This window comes from Neofelis nebulosa, chromosome 1 (genome assembly GCF_028018385.1).
Source record: "Neofelis nebulosa isolate mNeoNeb1 chromosome 1, mNeoNeb1.pri, whole genome shotgun sequence".
NCBI lineage: Eukaryota > Metazoa > Chordata > Mammalia > Carnivora > Felidae > Neofelis > Neofelis nebulosa.
The window spans coordinates 93,257,115-93,279,751 of NC_080782.1; the positions used below are offsets into that span (position 1 = coordinate 93,257,115).

At 37.5% G+C, this 22,637-nt stretch overlaps 1 protein-coding gene across 5 annotated transcripts in view; it reads right to left on the reverse strand.

Moving 5' to 3' along the window:
• VCAN (versican) overlaps positions 1-22,637 on the reverse strand; it is a 120,212-nt gene that overhangs the window by 71,011 nt on the left and 26,564 nt on the right. For 3 of the 5 annotated variants that reach the window (XM_058727877.1, XM_058727896.1, XM_058727867.1), the window contains exons 6-7: positions 9,889-10,182; positions 261-3,260 (exon numbers count right to left, since the gene is read on the reverse strand). In XM_058727877.1, the coding sequence (XP_058583860.1) occupies positions 261-3,260; positions 9,889-10,182 (3,294 nt within the window). The remainder of the gene's footprint in view (positions 1-260; positions 3,261-9,888; positions 10,183-22,637) is intronic. The other 2 variants (XM_058727887.1, XM_058727906.1) reach the window with 1 other exon arrangement.

Consider the following 22,637-nt stretch of genomic DNA (forward strand, 5'->3'; position numbering starts at 1 on the left):
TAACAGTGATGATTGGTTATATTAGATGACAAAGCAGGGCTTCTTAGAACTTTAAAAAACACACTCGTATCTAACATTCTTCCAAATAACATATTCTTCCAATTCTTGTACAAATATATGCAGCTAAAATACAGAAATTTTCACACTCCAGTTATCTTCTAATGGCAGCATTTGGTATGTTGATTTTTTTTTTCCAAAAGTAATTTTCAAGATAAAATGCAGATTGCCTTGACTGGTATGTCTAGAAAGCAAAGACTTACCTGTCTTGTTTTCTCTGACCTCAATAATATAAACATTTATGTCAGGGTGGAATTTTGTCCCTGCTGGGGGTTCTGGAGTGGAAAGCGCCTGAGGTCTGAAGGCCTCTTTGCCTTCCACAGTGGGTGGTCTTGTTGGCTGTGTAGCAGATGGAGTACTTGAAGTTGTGAAATACTCTCTATCAATATCAGTTTCTGTTTCCTTCACTACAACATCCTCGAGTGTAGTGGGAGGAACACGAGATGTTGATTCTCCAATGATTACCATGTCTCTGGTTGTTTCTTCTCCGGGCTCCCTGTCAATGAGAGGCGGTTTCTCAGTGGGTGCTGGAGATGGCTTGGATGAAGTCGTGTGGAGTCTTTCTACTGAACTGAAGGTGGCAGTGATATCACTTGGAACAGTGGCTTTAATTGTTGAAAATTTGGGTATTTCTGTGGCTTTGGGCTTTTCAAATAATCCTGAGCCTAAATCCATATAATCTAGAGATGTTTTCTCTCTTTTCTCGGTAGTGGTTTCCTCTATAAGCTGGGTAACATGGGTGCCGAAAGGTGATACAAATCCCCCTGGACTAGTACTTTCTGTTTCATACTTTCGTTCAGGCTCTGGACTTAAAGACACCTCTGACCCTATGCTTGGCATTAGTGTTACTGCTTCATCAGTTTCTGCTTTGTGCTCGGTGACAGCACCAGGTGGATAAGACATACTATGCTCAATTTTTCCAACTGGAGTTGTTTCTAAAACTGGGACTCTCTCAGAACCTGTCACCAATCTGTCTTCAGAGACTGTGTATGCTGACCCATCACTCTCTTGTTCATCTAAAGGTGTTGCTGCCTCCTTGGCTGTGTCAACTGCAGAACTGAGAGTAGGAACTGGTTTCTCTGAAGTCTGTTCTTCCCAAGGGAATTCTTCTTGAATTGTTCCCTGCATGATTTTTGTTGTTGTTCTTAGACTCTCAGGAGAAGGAGTTGCTTCAAGATGAGTCTGATCAATGACATGTATGTCTTGAGAGGGTGCACCCAGAACTTCACCTCCTGAGGGAACAGAAGGTACCAACACTCCCCATTCTGTCTTGGGAATTACAGAAAGAGGAATGGTATGGGAAGTGTCTACATAAGTAGTAGATTCTTGGGTGCTACTATAATTAACAAATGCCAATCCTTCTACTTCTGAAGTCTGGGCAAATTGGGGGACAGTAGATACTGGCTTAGAGACATCCCTATATTCTCCTTCATCCAAAGCACTTCCTTCTGTAGTTGCATAAACAACTTGGCCTTCCGTGCTTGTGACAAGTGGAACTCTTTCTTTGATTGTAGAATCTCTCAAAGTAGGCTTTTCTGCAATACCAGTTAACATAGTTGGCTGAAATCCAACTGTGAATTTTCCGTGGCCTGTTGTATCTTCCTCAGTTAACTCCTCTAATGGCTTTTGAGTACTATCTGGAAAAAGAGTAAATTCATCTCCTCCATCTTCAGTGAAACTTGGGATTTCTTTATCATTTCCACTCACTTCTGTAGTAGTGAGTAAGGCAGGGGGGAATCTTTGAGGGCCTGCATGTTCTGTGAACTCTAAAGGCTTCGATGTTGTATTATCTTCATCCCATGCCCATTTTGATATAGTGACCACCTCCACATTTAAAGTGCTGTGGCTCAAATGTGTTGTCGTAATACCCTCATCATACTTTGTAGTTTCTTGATAGCCATCTGTTTCTAATTCAACTGGTGTTGTCATAAAGTCTTCCTCCACATCTCTTGCTTCTGGGGGCTTTGTTGTTGTCAGTGCTGGAGAATAAAAAGGTTTGGTCATTTCCACTGAATACTCTGTAAGATGAACTTGCTCTGAGGAAGTGGTCGAGAACTGCATTCCAGAGAAGTCGTCTTCCTCTATTTTTCCTACAAATGGATCTTTTGTAATCTTTTCCTGTATCTCATCATCAGTGTAAGTATCTGTTTTCAACTTTGGACTTAGTGTTCCTGTTCTTTCTCTTCCTTGTGCCATTTCTGTTTGTGGAGAGGGGTAAATAACTGTGGATATTCCCTCGACTAATCTTTTATCACCAGAATAAGGAAACAATTCTACTTCTTTATGATGCTGTGATGGGAAAGGTGTAGTAGACACATACTGGCCAAAAAAATCTTCAGTTATCCTTCCATTAGTTTGTTTCTCTTCCCATTTGTCCGTAGATGATTCATTACTGTCAGGCAGAGTTACAGGTGAAATAATTGTTGAGGCTGAGACTGACTCCCTGTCCTCTAGTTGAGTGGAGGTGGTGTCTTCTGATGTCTTTGACACTGTAACAACTTCAGGTATTTGGCTAAAGACCAAGGTGCTCTGACCAGATCTAGCTGTAAATGTTCTGTCTTCCCTGTCATCTTCTCCCACAGTGAATCCATAGTGGCTTGTGGTCACAGATTCAGAAATAGCGCCTACTGTTTTCTTTTCAGTTTTGGATTCCAACGTCATTGTTGTAGATACAAATGGTGTTTCAGTTGCAGACAATTCCTTGGAAGGAATGTGCTTTGAGATTTCCATAGATGTTACCAAGGGACCCACTTCTATTTGTTCAATTTGGGTAACTGATTCTCGTGTTTGTATGTCTTCCCTGACACCATCCCATGAATCAGGAGCAGGACGGGGGATGACGGTTGTACTTTGGGGTGCTTCTTCCCTAATTTCAGATATGTCTGGCTCTCCAAGTGGTCCTGATGCAGAAGGTGAGTAGTAGTCCAAATCCCAAGGCTTTCTGGTACTCCCAGCAGGTGTGGATGATTCAGTGGCTACTCTGTGTGTGACAGCTTGAGACTGAACTGTGGTTTTCTGTTCAAAACTGACTATATTTCCCACAGGAGGGAACTTTGTTGTAATTATAGGTAAGTCAGTGATTAAAGGGATGACTGGTGTTGTTCTGTCAGGTACCATTTGTAGTTCTTCAGAAAAACTGGATGATGCAGTTTCTGCAAGGATATTCAGTTCGATGGTTGTAGCCTCTGATATATTCTGTTTAGCTAGAAAAATAATTTCAAAGAGTTGATTAGACAAGTCACTAATAAAAAGTTGTACGTCCAGTGTTTGTCAAGTGCTGCTGTGTACTTTGGGGTGACCCAAAAGCGTTTGTGATGAAGGGAATCTAGAAACTATAATTAAATTAACTCAGACAATCGAACATTTTATAGTCACAAACTGATCACTTGTTTCATATCGTAAGGGTTATCACTGCTTTTACCCATAAGTATGAATGACTGTTTTTGGTTAGGGAAAATGAATATTATGTATTTTAAGATAAAGAGAAGTCCAAAAAAATATGAATGTAGAGTTTGGAAACAGTGGATAGGTTACTTATCAGAAACTACAGCAGCAAATCAAAGCCTAGTAGGAAAACTTGGTAATACTACTCTTCTGAAGGGTTCCTGTGTACTCTGCCTCTATCTTTCTCCCTCCTTTTCAAGCTGCACTGTGTCTCAGGGGAGAGGGAGTGCCTCAGATTGCAAAACAACAAAAAAGCCACATCAAATGTACCCAAGATACATGTAAACTATTACATTGTCCATAATGTGGGGGGTTTCATAAAAACAGGATATTAAACATTTTAATGCCACTCTTCACTTGATTCCAGGTGTTGAGACATTTGTCTTCATCTTCCTTTCCACTCTGCAGTGCAGCCTTGTTTCTAATAAACAATAAGATGTTTCTGGCAGAGGCTGCTTGGCATTTTTGATACTTCTGTGTTTTGTTCTATGTTCCACACACTATGTTTGCAACTCTTAAGGGTCTTGGTTCCAGGCTTACTTTAGCATGAAATACGAACATAGACCAGGAAGTGAAGTACCCACATGATATATTTTAGGTTTGTAATTACAAATCACTGGAAACAACTCCGAGCATCAGAAAGAACGGTCTCAGGCAATAAAAAGTAACATGTCATCATAAAATGCTACATTATAATAACTCCAGGTTTACAAAGAATGGCCTGTCCTGTTTAAAGAAATGTAAAATGTGTGTAAAAGTGACGGTGTTATAGACGAGATTCCTTTTCAACATAGGGAAAATGCAGCGGCTTAGTACACAAAGATTTTTGTTTCTTAAAAAAAATCGGATTTTCAAAAATGAAAAAGTAGTCACCACTAAATTCAGAAGGAACTGTTCTAAGGAAACACGCAGTCACTATTTCGCCACATCCTGTATGATTTAAAATAGTTGTATGCATATTGCCTATCTCCCTGATAAGAGTTGTAATATCTGTAGTATTTGTAATACCTTGTGTTTCACTCTCAATAATCCCCAAACAGGAGTTTTCCAAAGGGAAAACCAAAGTGGATATCTTTGAACTCCATCTACTCTGTCAAAATTTAATGATCTTTGGACACTGAAACTGCTGTGTATGATACTAGAATTGTAAATATATGTCATCACATATTTGTCCAAGCCCACAGAATGTACAACATAAAAGATGAGCCTTTATGTCAACTATGAACTTTGATTATGATAAGTCCACATGCATTCATCAATTGTAACAAATGTACCACTCTGGTGTGGGATGCTGACAATGGGGGAGGCTACGCACCAGAGGGGGCAGGAGGTAAATAGGAAACCTCTGCACTTTCCACTGACTTTCACTGTGAACCTAAAAACTAAAAACTAAAAGTACTCTAAAAACTAAAGTCTATTAGAAAATTTGAAGATAGAATGATGTGACTTTGTTGTAAATCAGACTTGAGTTATAACATGTTCTTTATTTTTGTTTGCTATGAGCTGTTATTAGCTGTGGTCATTCTGCAGACCATTCTAAAGCTCACATCCACCAATTTTATAATGAAAACTTGCTGGTCATTTACAGTATGGTAACATTTAAATATTCCTCGAAGTCTGTCACTATTTACCCTTTTGTGTTGGAACAAAACTAAACAAAAACATACCAAATAATCTCTCTCTCTCTCTCTCTCTCTCTCTCTCTCTCTCTCTCTCTCTCTGTAAAGAAAAGCCTTTTCTATATTCATTTCCTGGAAGAGGCTTTGGTCTGTTTTGACTGACATGAACAACTAAAGGAGCCAAAGTGTGGTTGACTCTTTTTCTTCTAATTCAATTCTCTATCCTCTGAAATTCCATAACTGTTACCTCATTTTACTGCCAAATATCATGTTTGTCTTATAACAGCTTTCTTTTGGGAAACAGTAAAATATACATGCAGAAAAAGTTCCCATGGAAACATAACATAAACACTTATGACACTGCTTATTAGAGAAAAATTAATCGCATTATTGTTAATGACAGCAAGGGAGCTGATTTTGCTTTTCTCCGAGTATTTTCGTGGCTGATGAAATTAACTTAAAAGGCGATGATATGGCATTAGGGTCAAACAGAAGTCCTGTGGATCAGGTTGTCCTATGTCTCAAACCAAGTTGCGTGCTAGCAACTTTCTATGATGCTATGAAAATGCTTCTATAGTGTTCTAAAAATGAAGGACTCATATTTTAAAGATGAAACTGTACATCACTGTCGATTATTACTGTACCATTTGGTGTTGCCTTCCTCTAGCCCTGGAGCATGGGAAAGCAACGGCACTACATCTCAGAGAATCTCCCTTACAAAGCCAGGATTTCTGTGACTTTGTTTTCACAAACAAGGGATTTCAATAATTTTAGAGCTCTGTTTAAAAGTCTGCTTATAATTTAATTAATTCTACTATTTGGAATGGAAAACCTCAGACTTCCTTTGGGGTTGGGTGGCTTTTTCGTCAGTTTAACAGCTGATTTCCATCCTAACTCAGAATATCTGATTATCTGTGCCATTTGCTTCAACCATTTCAAGAAGAGGAAATAATTTCAAAAACCACAAATATCTACAAAGAGGTATCTTAAGAATAAAGGCTGCTATATTAATGATGACTATCATAAAGGTGAAAATGCAACTCCAAATTATTCCAAAAGTGTCCTCCCAGAAGAATTCACATGGAGAGATCTCTGAACTGGAAAACTACCAGTATCCTTTCAACTTCATTAATGAGAAAGCCAACAGAAATCAGCATACTTCTTTTCCCACAAAGCTCCCTTCCAACCTTTGCAGCTGTCTGCCATACAGATGTTGTGGATCACTGTACTTATATATTTTATGTCCTATGGACTATCTTCTTTGTGCTTCTGTTATAAGACACGAGGCAGATTTTCCCAATAAAACATAAAGTCCCTATTAGCAGCACGATAGTCGATTTAACACACACCCAGGATGCATACATTATATGAAAATTATTAATTTCAAATTAGTTCTTCTATATGAAAATGTCTTATACGTGAATAACTGTAAACATGAAAATTCACAAATAGAGTGGATATTCAATAAGTTGATTCTGAGTTCATTGTTAAATAAAGCGTAAAGGTTGGAAGAGTGGTATTAGAATTCAAACTATTTTTAAAAAGTTTTATGAGTGAGTGATTGAATGCTAACAGATTGAAGTTCAATAAACAGAAAACATATTTAAAATACCATTTAGGGAAAGATTAGTTGGGTGCCTATGATCAGATTATGATCGAGGGCATGAAGAGAATAAGAAGCACCCCAAAGGTTAGAAGGGTAGGGTACTTTCAAAAGTGAACAAATAGGTGAAAATGTAGCATATGAAGTGGTGAGAATTTATTTCACCTTCTCTAAACCATAATTTCTAGCTCCCTAGCTTAATCAGAGGGATATAAAAAATAATGAAGGTTCAAAGCAAGATCACATAGATGATCCAGGGGCTTAGAAATTAACATTTCAAAACAAGGACATTGTTTCAGTTGAGGAAGATGCCTAGGGACAAATGAACAATTGTGTTCAATAATAGATATGGCTGTTATTTAGATTTTGGTCTCCAAGTTAAAAAGGAAAAAAGGGCTCAACATCTAATGCAATGAATTTAAATAATTAGAAAAATTATCTGAGAATGATGGTAATGGGATATTAGAATGGTTTTTCTGGGAAACGTGCTGTATCTCCCTGGCTTGGAGATCATTAATGATATTACAGGAGAGATTATCATGAGTCTTGAATGGCTTTGATTCACTCAAATTTGGGGATGTATGGGTGATTTTTCAAAGTCCTAAGTCTCCAACCTTGGAAAAAATCAAAAGTGCACAATTTAGTTTAATTGTCACAGGGAAATAACACAGGAAAATTTTATTTCACAAATGTATTAATTTCCTGGTTTTTTAAAATCAACTTGACATGAACAGATTCTAATTATGTTTGTCATCAGCCATTGTTAAATTTCTATTCAGAAATGTTCAAAGGAAAATAGAATTATAAGTGAGGTTTTAGAATTGCTCATTCACCAGGAAGTGACTTAAAAACACCATCTACATTTGGTAAAAAGCAAACAAGAAAAATATGGTTATACATCTAAATTCCCCTGCTTGACCAAACAGCTATACATCTCTGGAATCACTTTTGGAACTGTTGCTAAGGTCACAACTCTTATAAACTTTACCCTAAAAACTTAGTCACACCTCAACTGTGTGGGAAAAGTGAACAGCAGTCAAGTCATTTTGAGAGTATTTTTTACATTGTTTAAAATATATAAATTAAAAGAATCCTTGAAAAAAGATTTAGCAATTTGGGGAAGCAGTTGGCACTGCATGTAGTTTAAGAAAGACTAAGAAAGATTTTTATGTTATGACTAAGCTTTCTAAATTTTGTATATGCCCAATCAATTTTGAATATAGTAGGTTTTAGGAAAGAAATAAACAAGACTCTAACCCTTAGATTAGATTTGTATTAGATGAGATTACCCTTTGGTTTGGGAAAAAAACTCCAAAATTTGAATCATGATATTTGGAAGTTATATATTTCCAAGTTATATGAATTCAAATGAATTAGAGGGGAAAAAAAAGGAAACTAGACCTGAATTTTCAAACTTTTCTCAGATTTTATGTAGATTTTTAGTAGGTAATTATTGTATTTGAATAGAAATATCTTATTTCATACATTCATGTGAATTCCTCATTTAAATAAATAATTTAAAACACATCAGGATGAATTCTTTGTGGCTACAGACAGCCTTTGGTTTAAGTTTTACCCTAGGGGTGAAAAAAAAAAAGGTTGTTTAAAAGTTTTCTCTTGCCAGTTTTATATAAAACAAGAGAAAATGCAATCTAACAAGATAGTCAGGTTGGATAATTCCACTTCTTCCCTAATTAAACATCCCAACAGCAATCCGATTTTAGTTCTTAATCATAGTCACTTAATGTAAAACTGATTTGAGAGCTTGAACTACTTGAAAGTCACTGTTAGGAGATCGTGGCTTAAAAAAAATGTATATCTTTCTACTTTTAGAGATAGGCTTTCCTTATTATTGTTTTAATTCCTCCCCCCGCCCCCCCAAAAATAACTAAGGAAGACCTTTTCTATTGTTTCAGTCTAGGAACAAAAGTTAGTATTTTCAATGGCTTTCTATAGCCAGCTTGTACCATGCCAAAACACAAAACATGGCTTTCACACTCAGAGAGTTGAGTCAATGGGAGGAGATGTGGGCAAAGGCCCCTTAGCAGGGAGGCAGCAACATGTCAGTGCCTTTCCATTGCACTAATGTCTATTCTGTGGAATACTCAGACATCCTAGCATGACTTTTTGGTTGACAAAGAATGCCTGTGTGTTTCACTTTAGAAACCAATTACATAATAAGCTAGTGTATTTTCTACTCATTTCAGTTACACATACCTAAAACAAGATATATTGGAAACTTAGTAAAAACCTTTCACTATATTTCAATATGACATGGCTCTACTTTGAATATACTCCCCCAAATTCTAGGAAATTTTTGTTTTGCTATCACAATACAGACCAGTAAAAGTCACAGCGAGACTCTAGATTACTTGCTTGTTTGACCAAGCAAATTCTACAAGCATACTGTGTGGCTACGACTGCTAAAATAACTTAAGGACATCTGATAATTTTAAATAAGTAAATCATGTATGGATAAATGTTACTTAAGATCAGTTTTAAGTAGCAAACCAAACTGAAAGTAGACTATGTTACACCTTGCAAACAACATATACTGCACTTCAATATGTACTACAGAATTAATGATGAGAAGGCACGTATTTCCATGACCTGAAATAAAATAAGATAAATGGAGATTTTTATTTACAGCATGGTTCCTTGTTAGGAATTAATTGAGCATTATGATTATCCATCTCGGTTCCAAGTACTCACCTGCAATTACTGAAATTTGAATTCTCCGCCATTTCAAAGAAAGACATACCAAAGACAAAAGAAGCAGAATTCAAGAATTCAACTCAGCTATAGTTGGCCTCAACATTATAGCACCAACATTCTAATTACATTTAAGGACTGCAATTGATGTTAAAAAAAAAAAAAAAAAACTAATCGGAAATGCGTTCTGTGGTTCTAGGTGCAATGGAAGCACTGTTAAGACCTTAACTCGACATTTCCTTATCACTTCAAAAATAGCATTTGTCAAACTTCCTCCTGTTTTAACCATATTGCTGCTGTTCCATTTATTTGCCTTCAGAAGTCATTGAACTGTTTCCATTCTGTGCACACACGGCAAGACATGGGATCCATTCCCATCAGTTGAACACCAATGCATGTCTTCGAAGTATGTTTTAAAAATCTGTAATTTTTAAAAAGGTAGCAAACACTTACGTTTAAAGCAGTAGGCATCAAATCTGCTATCAGGGGGAGGGAAGCCTGTCTGGTTCTCAAAACGATACAGGGTTCTCACCCCAAGTAAACCACCTCCACACTGGGCCCTGGCCACAGTCACAGGATGGCGAACGCTGGCATCCGACAGCCACCCATAATCGCACTGGTCAAAGCCATTCCTCCAAGCCGCTTGGAGTTCCCCCACTGTCGCCAGCCGGGCATCCTGGTTTTCACACTCTTCTTCAGCCTCCTCAAAGGTAAATTTATTGGGAGCAGTGATATGGAACACGTCACCTGGAATAAGAAGAGAGTAAAAACAAAACAAAACAAAACTCTAAGTTTTATGATTCATTCCTTTCCAGTTTATGGGTGGGTGGGGCGAGGTAGAAGGATATAATACTTTTTTCATGGTAAACTGGCAGCTGCTGATACTTTAAAGCAGTAAACATAACAATTACCCAATTTCGGTACTATTCATGTATAATAAGAAATAACACATACCAGAAAAGTTCATATATATTAACTTTATTATCAGATGACTGCTTTTATGGCCTACGGATATACAGAAGCAATCATTTGATAATAAGTTATGATAAATGCTTTAAAATGAACAGACCTTTCCAATGGATTCTTTGGATTACTATCTGGAAAATGAGTTTTCTCTTCAGTGAAAAAGCCTGCAATGTACTTAACAATGCATGCTGGAAAGGGAAACTGTATTGAAATGTCACCAAGGTTATTTCACTTTGGTCAACCTGAAAGCAAACAGTAGTTCTCAGACCTTCCTTCTCACATATCTCTACCATCAAAATGGATTCACTCCTATCAAATTAAACAACAAAACAAGAAAAACTACAAGGTTTGAAGGTAGGAAGAGACAGAAGCAAGATGGAATGCTGTTATATGTGAGGCCTGCTGGGGCTGTGTGATTGTTATGTCAGCCGGGGCTCAGAGTGAATGGAGGCCAACATCAGCTTCCACTCAACTGGTCAAAGTGACCAAAGTCCCCTGAAGGAAGGGGCACCTTTTTCTTTTCTACTTACTCTGTCCATGGTGAATACCTCTTGCAATCTGTCTGTCCTTTTTCCAGTTCTCACAAAGATAACTACACATGCTAGCAGGGGTGCTAACTAGGGTTGAGAAACTCCTACATTTGTTTATTGATTAACAAAGAAAGGCTGAACATTTACTTTGTTCATCACCAGGCCCAACTGGCAGAGAATATGTTCATTATAATTTAACATGTCACAATAAAATATTCCGGAAACGTCAGAGAGTTTGTTAAATTGGTACTTGGACAGCTAACAAAACAATTGGCTGAAATAAATTCAGTGCAAATCAAATGATGCTTTTCACAGCTGAGTACAAGTGGCTCAAAGACAGAGGCAGAAGTAGAGAATACCTAAGCTAATCCATCAGGCAGGAGGAATATAAAATGTGGCAGAGAGGAAGAAGCTAAAATATCGATAGTCCATCACTGCAGCAGCTGCGGGTCCTGTTTCTGATTCTGTGATATATTAGACAACGGGGACTCTAGAGCTCTCATGATTCGGATCCTCACCTGACTAAATCCAGACGTAACAAGCATTTGTTAAAAATGAATAGAGCCATTACTCTCTCTGAGTGTGCGATAGCGTTCTAAAACAAGAAAAATTAGTCGCGGGAAAAATGGCCAAATCACACATATCAATTTTTGTCACTCTAAATCTAAAATTGCTGCTGAGGAAACTAGGCCAAATCCCTACAAGAGCTATTTGAAGAAGAGAGAGAAAATGACTTTTACCTGACTGAAAAGAGTAAGGTAGACGTGAGAATAGGTTTTTGTCCTTAATTGTCTAGGCTGGCAAGGTCAGTAATCTCAAATCCAAAAATACACTACAGCAACATAAGTTCCTCCTCCCCATTCCTGCACCACCTTCCTCCCTAACAAGCTGTAAAAGCATAAGAGTCACAGTACCAGTTACGTAGCATGTATCAATGATGCTTGTTAAGTGAACGGAATTTCAAGTTCTTGCTAAGAAACAAGGTGCTATTTTTCTTCCATCCTTCCCAAGCAGCACATTAAAAACAGCTCACTGAAGCAGACCTTTGGGTATAGCTGCTGTCCAGAACAGCTGATTCATCTCACCTATGGATTTGGCTTAAAGCAACACAGGGAAAGGCAGACAGACCGTGTCTGTGTCCTCCAGTGGCCTCATTCACTTCAAAGGAATGCAAGTGTGAACATGGGCTGCATGCCAATTCGTTTTCCTCCAAGGTAGAACACTTGCATTTGTTATTACAGCTGGAATATCGCTCTATTGCCTTAGTTTCCTACGTCCTGACGTACTTCGACTTGGAGGCAAAATTTACTGTTCTTTTAAAGTAATAAGAGTGATCAGCCAACCAGAGCAGGGCAAAGAAATGTAACTGATTGAGTAAAACTCTGCTACTCCAAGCAGCAATGTTAGTCTATATGTTGGAGGAAATCAACTTCTCCAAAAATGGCCAGACCAAACGGCTAATGAAAAAAAAATAACAGCACGATTTCATGGGTAACTGGTTTCCCTGTTTTAAACCGCAAACATGTCTGGGGTAATAAAAGAAAGAAAGGTTTCAGAAGATGCTGGTAGGTTACAAAGAGAATTCCCTTATTATTATTAAATTAATAAAGACCTACCCTTATAGAACTTTTCGTATAGAAACTCTTGTTAAATCTGACATTATATCACAATATCAATTATTTAATTCATTTGCAGGATACAATTTCCATCCATCTATCCAATACTCATAAAATAATTATTTTACTGATTTGATTAAATTCTATAATTCCTAAAGTCATCTATTTTCCTTTATATGTAGGAATTTTTCCAACACTGCAAAAAAAAAATGTCGAGAAAGATATCACCATGAGGTTTCATTTAACTCAGTTGAAAAAAAAATAGTTAACTGGCATTGAGTTTAGTTTAAAGTGACAATCAAAATAATTCACTTATAAATATATATATGGCAAATTGTTTTATTTCAAGATGAGCAAAAGAAAAGAAAAATATTTATTTTAACTCATTTCTAAAAAGTAAATATTTAAGACCTCCTAAATCACGATTTAACATGTTTATGTTATGTTATGTTAACATGTTAACATGTTCATGTTTAACATGAACGTTATTTTGCCCACTTCAAAAATCTAATAATATAGTAAAGTATCCACACTACAGAATTATCTTACTGTATCTTGAAGCTGTTAGAATGAACAGTCTATACCAAAAATGAGAAAAATTAACTTATTCAAACTTTTCCCTTCCTATGTATCAACCTCAAAATATTAGGGCCAGGACATCTTATACTTTTTAAAAATATTCCAGAATGTCCTAGCAATAGTTTTATATAGAAACCCAAACCAGAAAAAAAGAATAGGTGAGTCAAAGGGAACGCAGAGTAGTAATTGAACTAGTTCATAATACTAAGTGTCTTTGAATCCTAACACACCTATAACTCCAGTCAAGTATTGTTGTATTCACTACATGCCTGTTTGGTTTTTTTTTTTTTTAGTTTTTTTCAATGTTTGTTTATTTAAGAGAGACAGAAGAGACAGAGCTTGAGTAGGGAAGGGGCAGAGAGAGAGGGAGACACAGAATCTGAAGCAGGCTCCAGGCTCCAAGCTGACAGCACAGAGCCCGACACGGGGCTCGAACTCACGGACCATGAGATCATGACCTAAGCTGAGGTCAGACACTTGAACTGACTGAGCCACCCACGCGCTCCTATATGCCTAGTTTTAATTAGACAATCCTTTGACCTTTCTAACATAATATAAGTGTAGGTAACCTGTTGTTTAAATCAGGAGTAACCTTTTAAAAGCTTATTTTTTTAATGTTTATTTATTTTTTGAGAGAGAGGCACAGAGAGAGCAAGTACAAGCAGGGAGGGGGCAGAGAGAGGGAGAGACACAGAATCCAAAGTAGGCTCCAGGTTCTGAGCTGTCAGCACAGAGCCTGATGTGGGGCTCAAACCCACAAACCATGTGATCATGACCTGAGCTGAAGTTGGCCGCTTAACCGACTCAGCCACCCAGGCATCCCTAAAAGTTTATTGTTGAAGATGTGGATCAGAAAGGCTGTTAACTTATGGTCCACGTTCAATGAACATAATTTCCCAAAATGTCTCGTGTCGAAAACTGGTGACCCCTGAGATGTGAGCAGGTGTTCTACAGAAAAGAGGTTGCAAGGACAACTGCATTTAGAAAACAAATACAATTCATATGACAGGTTTTTTCTATGCAACACTTTTCAGAGCATTTAGTATTATAGTATTTATTGATAGTCCCCACAAGGAAGTCATGATGTGTAAACTATTTGATTGGAGAACTTTCTTTTACTCAGAGAATACTAATTAAGTCCATGGATCTGTTTCACAGCATTGTTTCCCAAACTCAGCAAATCCACAGCAAGTATAACTTAGTGTTATGTTTCTGGTTGCCTATGTGTCAACCTGATTTAAGACAGAAGCAAAGTAAGCCAGGTAACCAAACAGCATCAAAGCAGGAGCCAAAAAACTAGAGTACAAAGCAAAGGACACATGAGGTTCATTGCCTCCCAGGGTTGCATCAAAGACTGCCAGTGAGCACAGGAGGCTGGGGAGAGCAGGGAGCCTTGATGAAGCGTCTAAGATGGTATTTAAAAGCTGAACACACAAATTCATTTCTTAAAAAAATATCTTTTGGTGGCACCTGGGTGGCTTAGTTGGTTAAACTTCTGACTCTTGGTTTCAGCTCAGGTCACAATCTCACAGTTCATGGGATCAAGCTCCGTGTTGGGCTCTGTGCTAGACAGCAAGGAGTCTGCTTGGGATTCTCCCTCTCCTCTCTCTCGCCCCCTCTCCCTGCTTGTGCTCTTCTGTCTCTCTCTAAAAATAAATAAATAAACATTTTAAAAATATCTTTTTGAAAAAAAGTAAACCAAGAAAGAGCTGATAAAAGCAACAGTCTTTCTCCTCAATAATAAATTGTAGGCACAGAGCTTTCCCACAGAAAGAAAGCATAGCCCATAGGAAAAAAGAACTGCAGATTCTAAGCTAAACATTGACCACTTTTACACTGAGAAAGCAAGTCAAGATGTTAAGATGTTCAATGTCTCCACTGTCTACTTTCAGTTTTTAAAGCCATAGTCAGGAATTATTTATAGGTCAAATGATGTGCTCTAAACTATAACACAGTGGAATGAAATGAGACAGATATAAAGCCTGGACCAGTAAGAATAATGTAACTCCAGCCTTGGTCCAAAAATGAATGATCATAAGAGGATGCACCAATACATAAAGTCTGAAGTTCAGAGACAAAGGCAAATCCAGAACCAAGGTAACAAGACAAAGAGAAAGCAAACATGGGAAATCAAGCAAAGCAACTCAGTGCTTTTACTTAGTTTCTCTCTCTGCAACATGACTTAATTGGTCAGGTTGTAGAAGTTTCCACCCCGAAGGTATCCTAAAGGCACCTTTTTGCCTCTGATGTAGGTAGTAAAATTTCCTTCTGAATCACAGCAGAATTTTGTGAGAGAAAATGCCTATCTTATGAACATAGGACAGGATTGTGTTCTATTTCTACACCTCAATACTTATAACTGAGCCATTTAATGTACTTTAGATTTACTGGATAGTTGCCTTTCTGGAAGGCAAACATACTTGTATAAGTTGAGGATGAGTCAACTGTCTCACTTCTAGAAGTAGCCTCATCAAAGTAGCTACACCTAGAAGATGCTTACTATCAAATTTGTAACTAGAGCACAGATTTGGAAGGTGTTTCTAAATGTTATCCACCTATGAGAGAATACTTAATTTTTCTTGAAAGAGAACAAGTAAAACATCAAGAAAGAAATATACACAATGTTTTACATACACAAAACAATACATTACTTACCATAAAATGACAAGTTCATTTAAGTTAGTATAAGTAAGAATTCATTAAGGTGTATACATATATGCTCACATTAGTAACACATAAGATATAACGATGCAGAACAGAGGGTTTCACACATAGTATAATTTACACATCCATTTGAAAAACACATATGCAGTATCTTAATGCGTATTTTTCCAAAATCTCAACTTAAATGTTAACTTAAATTATTCCTGTTATTTTAACTTTCTAGGGATGTCCTAGAAGAAACTGGAAGATACTGCTTGTGAGACTTTAATATCTGGTGACATCCCACAAATTAAATTCACCTTAACTGTGGGAATTAACACCACCAGAAATATTGAGAAAATAAAATACTTTCATTTGACAACTAACTGCTACAAGACTCCCTGGAAATTGGACCATGCGTGTTCTTTTCCCACACTTCTGATTGCTAAATGGACAAGCGGCTTCTTGGCAGACTAAAGAATGACAAAGACTAAAAGGCAAGTGATGATGAAAACAAATCAAACGTTTAAAATGACCCACATCATTCAAAAGCTAGAGTTTATACCCAGGAGTAACTCAGAAAAATTATTAAAGAGCCGGACCTAGAGCAAAGCTATGATAAGAGTGTTTCCTCTTGCTGACAATTCCTTATGAATACCAAGGAGGAAAAAGGAATTGGCAGGGGCAGGTCATACTCAATTCTCTCCTGGACTAAGCCAACAGAGAGTCAAAGCTGAGATCTCATCAGTTTCCTCACTGGGTATATTTGCTGGGTAGTGTGATAAATGGTTTTTTTTTTTTCCTGTTTATTTGTGCTCATAACCCTTTTATTGTAAACTGTCCAGTCTGAAAATAAGTACTTATAAACGAATCATGATTCCCTTTACTCATATGAGAACAGAACTCTCTGTCTTTCACTTTAAGGAAGGTTAAGATTTATCAATGTGACTATATTTCCTCGCTATTTAAGTGAAAATAAGTAATAAATGTATGCAAAGTAGCTACAGTGCGTGAGCTGGAAGTAGCCACATGGGATGAACTTCTAAATACTGATCTAATAAAACCACTTACAGCAAGTTTCCTGGTGATGAGAGTAAGTCAGCACAATTATTATTAGCTTTGAAGTTTGGGATTTTTAAGTTTCAAAGGAGGTTTCTCTTTTCTTTTTCTTCCTCTGTCTCTCTCTTGCCCTCTTTCACTCTCTTATTCTTGCTCTCTCTTTTTTGCCTGTGTCTATATAGACATGATCAAAGCATCGAAGACTAATGCTCATTATTCTCTGGGTCACAAAATCCATTGGCTGTATATGCTTGATGAACAGCTAACACACTGCTAAATAATCTTGACGACTGATATTTGAAGGTCATTCAAAGTCACGTCAATTCCCCTAAGATACGCTCTTTCACCTGCACAGAGACCACCCTTCTGTTAATAGTGACAAGCAAACCTCCGAGGCTGCCACCGTCACCTCACTCCATTTCTAGTGGTAGGCAGGCATTATTTCTAATTTGGAGATAATGAGACTGGAAAGCCCGATCAGCACCTTTCAGATTTCTCACTTGTTTTTAGACTGAAGGAGAAACATGATGTGGCTTGAGATAAAGCTTTGAACTTTTTAACTTTTAATTAATTATTTAAAAAAATTGTCATCCTTTGGCTGTGATCGTTAACATGCTCCAAATCAGATAACATTCATGAGACAAGGAATCTACATACATGTCAATGCATTATTATACAAGATTTCACGTATATCAATTTGAGACAGGAAGCCTTACTAAAATTTAAACATATTTTTATGGTTTTCAGGATGTCGGATCTCATTCTTTCCTACTGACAGAGCAGTAAGATTTTAATTAGAGTGAGAAAGAGGTTCTGAAACATTTCTGGGTGTCTGAGTCTTCAAAATATATAAGAGATTGAATGTGCTATTTGATTTGACAGGCACAGTATGGCTGCAGGTCTACACAGGCGGATCAGCCTAGTTTGGCTTTTTTTTTTTTTTTTTAACTTTTCACAGCTGAAAGGTAAATGGTCACTGTATTTCCAAAGACATTCTTTTGATTCAGAACTCCAAGAGATCTTGACATCAAAACCTTACAGCAAATGACTGTCACATGCTTCAAGGGGTGTATGACATGACAAGTCTACTTCCTTACAATAAGATTACAAATGAAAGGGACTATATATAGAAAATCCTAAGGATTCTATTAAAAGGTTATTAAAACCGGGGTGCTGGGGTGGCTCAGTTGGTTAAGCGTCTGACTTCGGCTCAGGTCATGATCTCATGGTTCGTGGGTTTGAGCCCTGTGTTGGGCTCTGTGCTGACAGCTTGGAGCCTGGAGCCGGCTTTGGATTCTATGTCTCCCTTTCTCTGCTCCCCCATCACTCATGCTCTTTCTCTCTCTCAAAAATAAATAAACATTAAAAAAAGTTATTAAAACTAATAAACAAGTTCAGCCAAGTTGCATGATACAAAATACATGACCAATATATAAAAATCAATTGCATTTATATACACTTCCAATAAACAATCAGAAAAAGGAGCAAAGAAAATTCCATTTTCATTTGCATCAAAAAATAAAATATTTAGGAGTAAATTCGATAAAAGTACTGCAAAACTTACACTCTGAAAGCTATAAAGTGCTGTTGAAAGAAGTTAAAGAAGGTCTTAAGAAATGGAAAAGCATCCCATATTCATTGATCAGAAGATTTAATATGGTTAAGATGGAATATACCTCAAAGTGATCTAGAGATTCGATGCAATCTCCATCATAATCCCAGCTGGCTTCTTTGTAGAAACTGACAACCTCATCCTAAAATTCAGATGGGAACTCAAGGGACCCAAAATAACTAAAATAATTTTGAAAAAGAACATAGTTAGTGGTCCCTCACTTTCCAATTTCAAAATTTACTACAAAGCAACTGTAACCAAGACAATGGGGTACCGACATAAGTACAGACATATAAATCTGTGGAATAGAATGGAAAGTCCAGAAATAAATCTGTATGTCTATGATCAGTTGATTTTCAAAAAGGTACCAAGGTCATTAAATGGTGGAAAGAATAGTCTTTTCAACAAATGATGCTGGGACAACTGGATATCCACAAATATAAGAATGAATTTGGACACTTATCTCGCACTACATATAAAAATTAACTCAAAATTGATCAAAATAAGCTTAAAACTTAAAACTTACAAAAATCTTAGAAGAAAACACAGAAGCAAGTCTACATGACTAAGGACTTGGCAGTGTCTTCCTTAGATATTACATTTATAGCACCAACAACCGAAGAAAAATAGATAAATTGGAATTTATTAAAACTGAAAAATTTTGTGCATCACAGGGCCCTACTGAGAAAGTAAAAAGACAACTCACGGAATGGGAAAAAATATGTGCAAACCTTCTGATAAGATATTTGAATCTAGAGTGTATAAATAACCCAACAACAAAAAGACACCCCAATTAAAAATGGGCAAAGGTTCTGAATAGACATTTTTTAAAATTGAGATTTAGCTGACATACATTATATTCATTTCAGGTGTACAACATGATTTGCTATTTGCACATATTGTGAAATGATCACCACAATAAGTCTAGGTAACATCCATCACCATACATAGTTACAGATATTTTTTCTTGTGAAGAGAACGTTTACGATTGACTGTCTTAGCAACTTTCAGACATGAAATATATTATTTACTATGGTTGTCATGCTGTACATTACACCCCATGACATTCATTTTACAGCTGGACTGAATAGACATTTCTGTAAGAAAGTATATAAATGGCCAATAAGTACATGAAAAGTTGCTTAACATCATTAGCCATTAGGTAAATACAAATTAAACCCACAATGAGATATCACTGAATACCCATTAGGATGGCTATGATCAAAATTTCAGATAAAAATGAGTGTTGGCAAGAATGTGAAAGAATTATCACATCCATGGCAAGAATGGAAAGAATGTGAAAGAATGTGAAAGAAAATATCAGGACCCTAATATAGTGCTGGTGAGAACTTAAAATGGTGTGGCCATATTGAAAACCAGTCTAACAGTTCCTCGAAAATTTAAAAATAGAGTTACCATTTAACCAAGCAGTTCTAATCATGACAACATAATCAGTAAACAAATCATCACTCAAATAAGAATTAAGATATTCTTATATGAGAAATCAGAGATTTGCGGGAGCTTGGAGAGCACATCATCCCTTCTTTACTGGTAAGAGCACTGTTGCTCCGCTGGGGAATCTGTGGTTGGCCAAAAGAGTTTACTATAGTGGAATAGGAAACAGGACATATCCAATTATTTAACCTTTCCTCATGGCAAACAGTAGGGTAAAGAAAAAAAACAACAACAATAACTGTCTGACAACGATTTCATGAGGATTAACCTAAACAATAATACACCCATACAATAGTTTCCTTCCTTACCCTACCTATGGAGCTATTTCACAGTCAATCTATTGAAATCATTGTAGTGAATAGGGACATCATTTTCCAGAGGTGCTGCCAGTGTGCCATGCTTTGTCACTTTTTTCACTGGCTCTTAGCTATGCTATGCAAACACTTAAGCAGAAAGAACTTGAAGTTCAGTTTCAGACCCTTAGCAAGACATGTTCATTTCCAAAGCCTATGTCAGAAGCCACAGCCCCAGCTATGATCTATGGTTCTGTGAGTTCTTCAGAGAATAAATGAAAAGTTTTCAGCATCTTCTAGCACCAAACCAAAGTAAACCAAAGTGAAGAGGTTCTGTAATCCAGAACCAATATTTGAACCATCCATTGAACCACAGTGTGCGGGAAGCTCTTCTAGCTGACATGGGACTTAAAATTAAAAAAAAAAAAAAAGTTTATTTATTTTGAGAGACAGAGAGAGAGGGAGAGAGGGCACACAAGAGGGGAGGGGCAGAGAGAGAGAGTGAGGGAGAGAATCCCAAGCAGGCTCTGCCCTGTCAATGCAGAGCCTGACACAGGGCTCAATCTCACAAACTCTGAGACCTGAATCAAAGTCAAGAGTCAGATGTTCAACCTACTGGGGTACCCAGGCACCCCATTGACATAGGACTTTTTAACTGAATAAGGCCAGTATCATGGATTCTTAGACAACTCCCGGCAGTGAAATATTTTGTAGATTACATGCTGTAAATTCCACTGAAATTAAAAGTCAATCTGAGAATCTGCCAGCAGGAAACCACACAATTTCAAGATATGTTATCTGATTTTTGTCCAATCAAAGCCTCCAAAAAAGTCTGAACTAAGATCTGCTCTAAGACCTGTTTAATGACATTTGGGTCTTTCCCTAAATTTTTAGCTTTGCATATCTAAAGGAGATCATATGATAACAAAAAGGAAAAGATTATTTTTTGGTTCTAGGACAAACACAAGGATGACCTAAAAGAATTAAACAAGTCATGGAGGTGACAGAACTATACTGGACTAAAAAGATTTTTTTATGTTTATTTTTTAGAGAGAGAGAGAGAGATAGCATGAACAGGGGAAGGGCAGAGAAAGGGGCAGAGGATCCTAAGCAGGCTCTGTGTTGACAGCTGAGAGCCCTGTGTGGGACTCAAACTCACAAACTGTGAGATCATGACCTGAGCTGAAGTTGGACGCTTAACTGACTGAGCCACTCAGGTGCCCCAGAACTATACTGGACTTTGACATGAGGAAGCAATCTAAAAATGAATGGGTACAAAGGAACCAATCCCAGACAGGATGATTGGCTGGGGTGGCAAGAAAGGGAAATTACTGTAAGAAGTTGAAGAAGAGAAAGTATTTCTAGGAAGGAATGCTTTCTAAGAGACCAGGGAGAAGTGTGAGAGGAACAGTTAGTATCGTGGTGATCCAAAAGGATTTAAAAAAAACCCACAAAAACATTCTTAGTAAATTTGGTGAACAAGGGGTGCCTGGGTGGCTCAGTTGGTTAAGTGTCTAACTTCAGCTCGGGTCATGATCTCACAGTTCGTCAGTTTGAGCCCTACATCTGGCTCTGTGCTGACAGCTGGGAGCCTGAAGCCTGCATCGGATTCTGTGTCTTCCTCTCTCTCTGCCCCTCCCCGACTCATGCTCTGTTTCTCTCTCTCTCTCTCTCTCAAAAATAAATAAACATTAAAAAAAATTGGTGAACAAAGTGAAGCACTTTTTTCAAATACAGAAATGGAAAGGTGGTGGTAATTGTATTTGAGAAGAGACAAAATTGGAAGAAATAATGCAATCACCACCAAGTTATTTCTTAAGTAATTATTATGTATCTATTACTGGAATAGGTTCTTCATTGCAATTGAGAGAGGTATAGAAGATGTTTATGGCCTTATCTCTACCATGAGTTACAGAAGTTTTGCAGAAACAAAACTAACAGGTCACATTTTGTATTCAGTGCCTATAAAGCAACTAGAGAACAATTAAATGCCAAGCATGTGGAACTATGAAAAGTGGGAATTCAGAGTAAGAAAATCACAGTGTGAGCTGTAAGAGCCAAAGATGGGCTCTTGGAAGCAGTAAGTTCTCTGGGCGTCTGGGCGGCTCAGTCAGTTAAGCATCTGACTTTGGCTCAGGTCATGATCTCACGGTTCATGGGTTCTAGCACCAAGTTTGGCTCTGTGCAGACAGCTCAGAGCCCGGAGCCTGCTTTGGATTCTGTGTTTCCCTCTCTCTCTGTCCCTCCCCTGCTTATGCGCGCTCTCTCTCTCTCAAAAAAATGTAAAAAACGAAGAAGAAAAAGCAGTTAAGTTTTAGGTACAGGGAAAAGTGGAAGAGCAGAGTGTCAGAAAGCTCATGTTCTCTGAGAGGGTCAAAGCAGACCTATGGGTAGCAGCGAGCACAGGATCTTCAGAGGGCCTGTGCACACACCATGTTGGAAAGAGGGA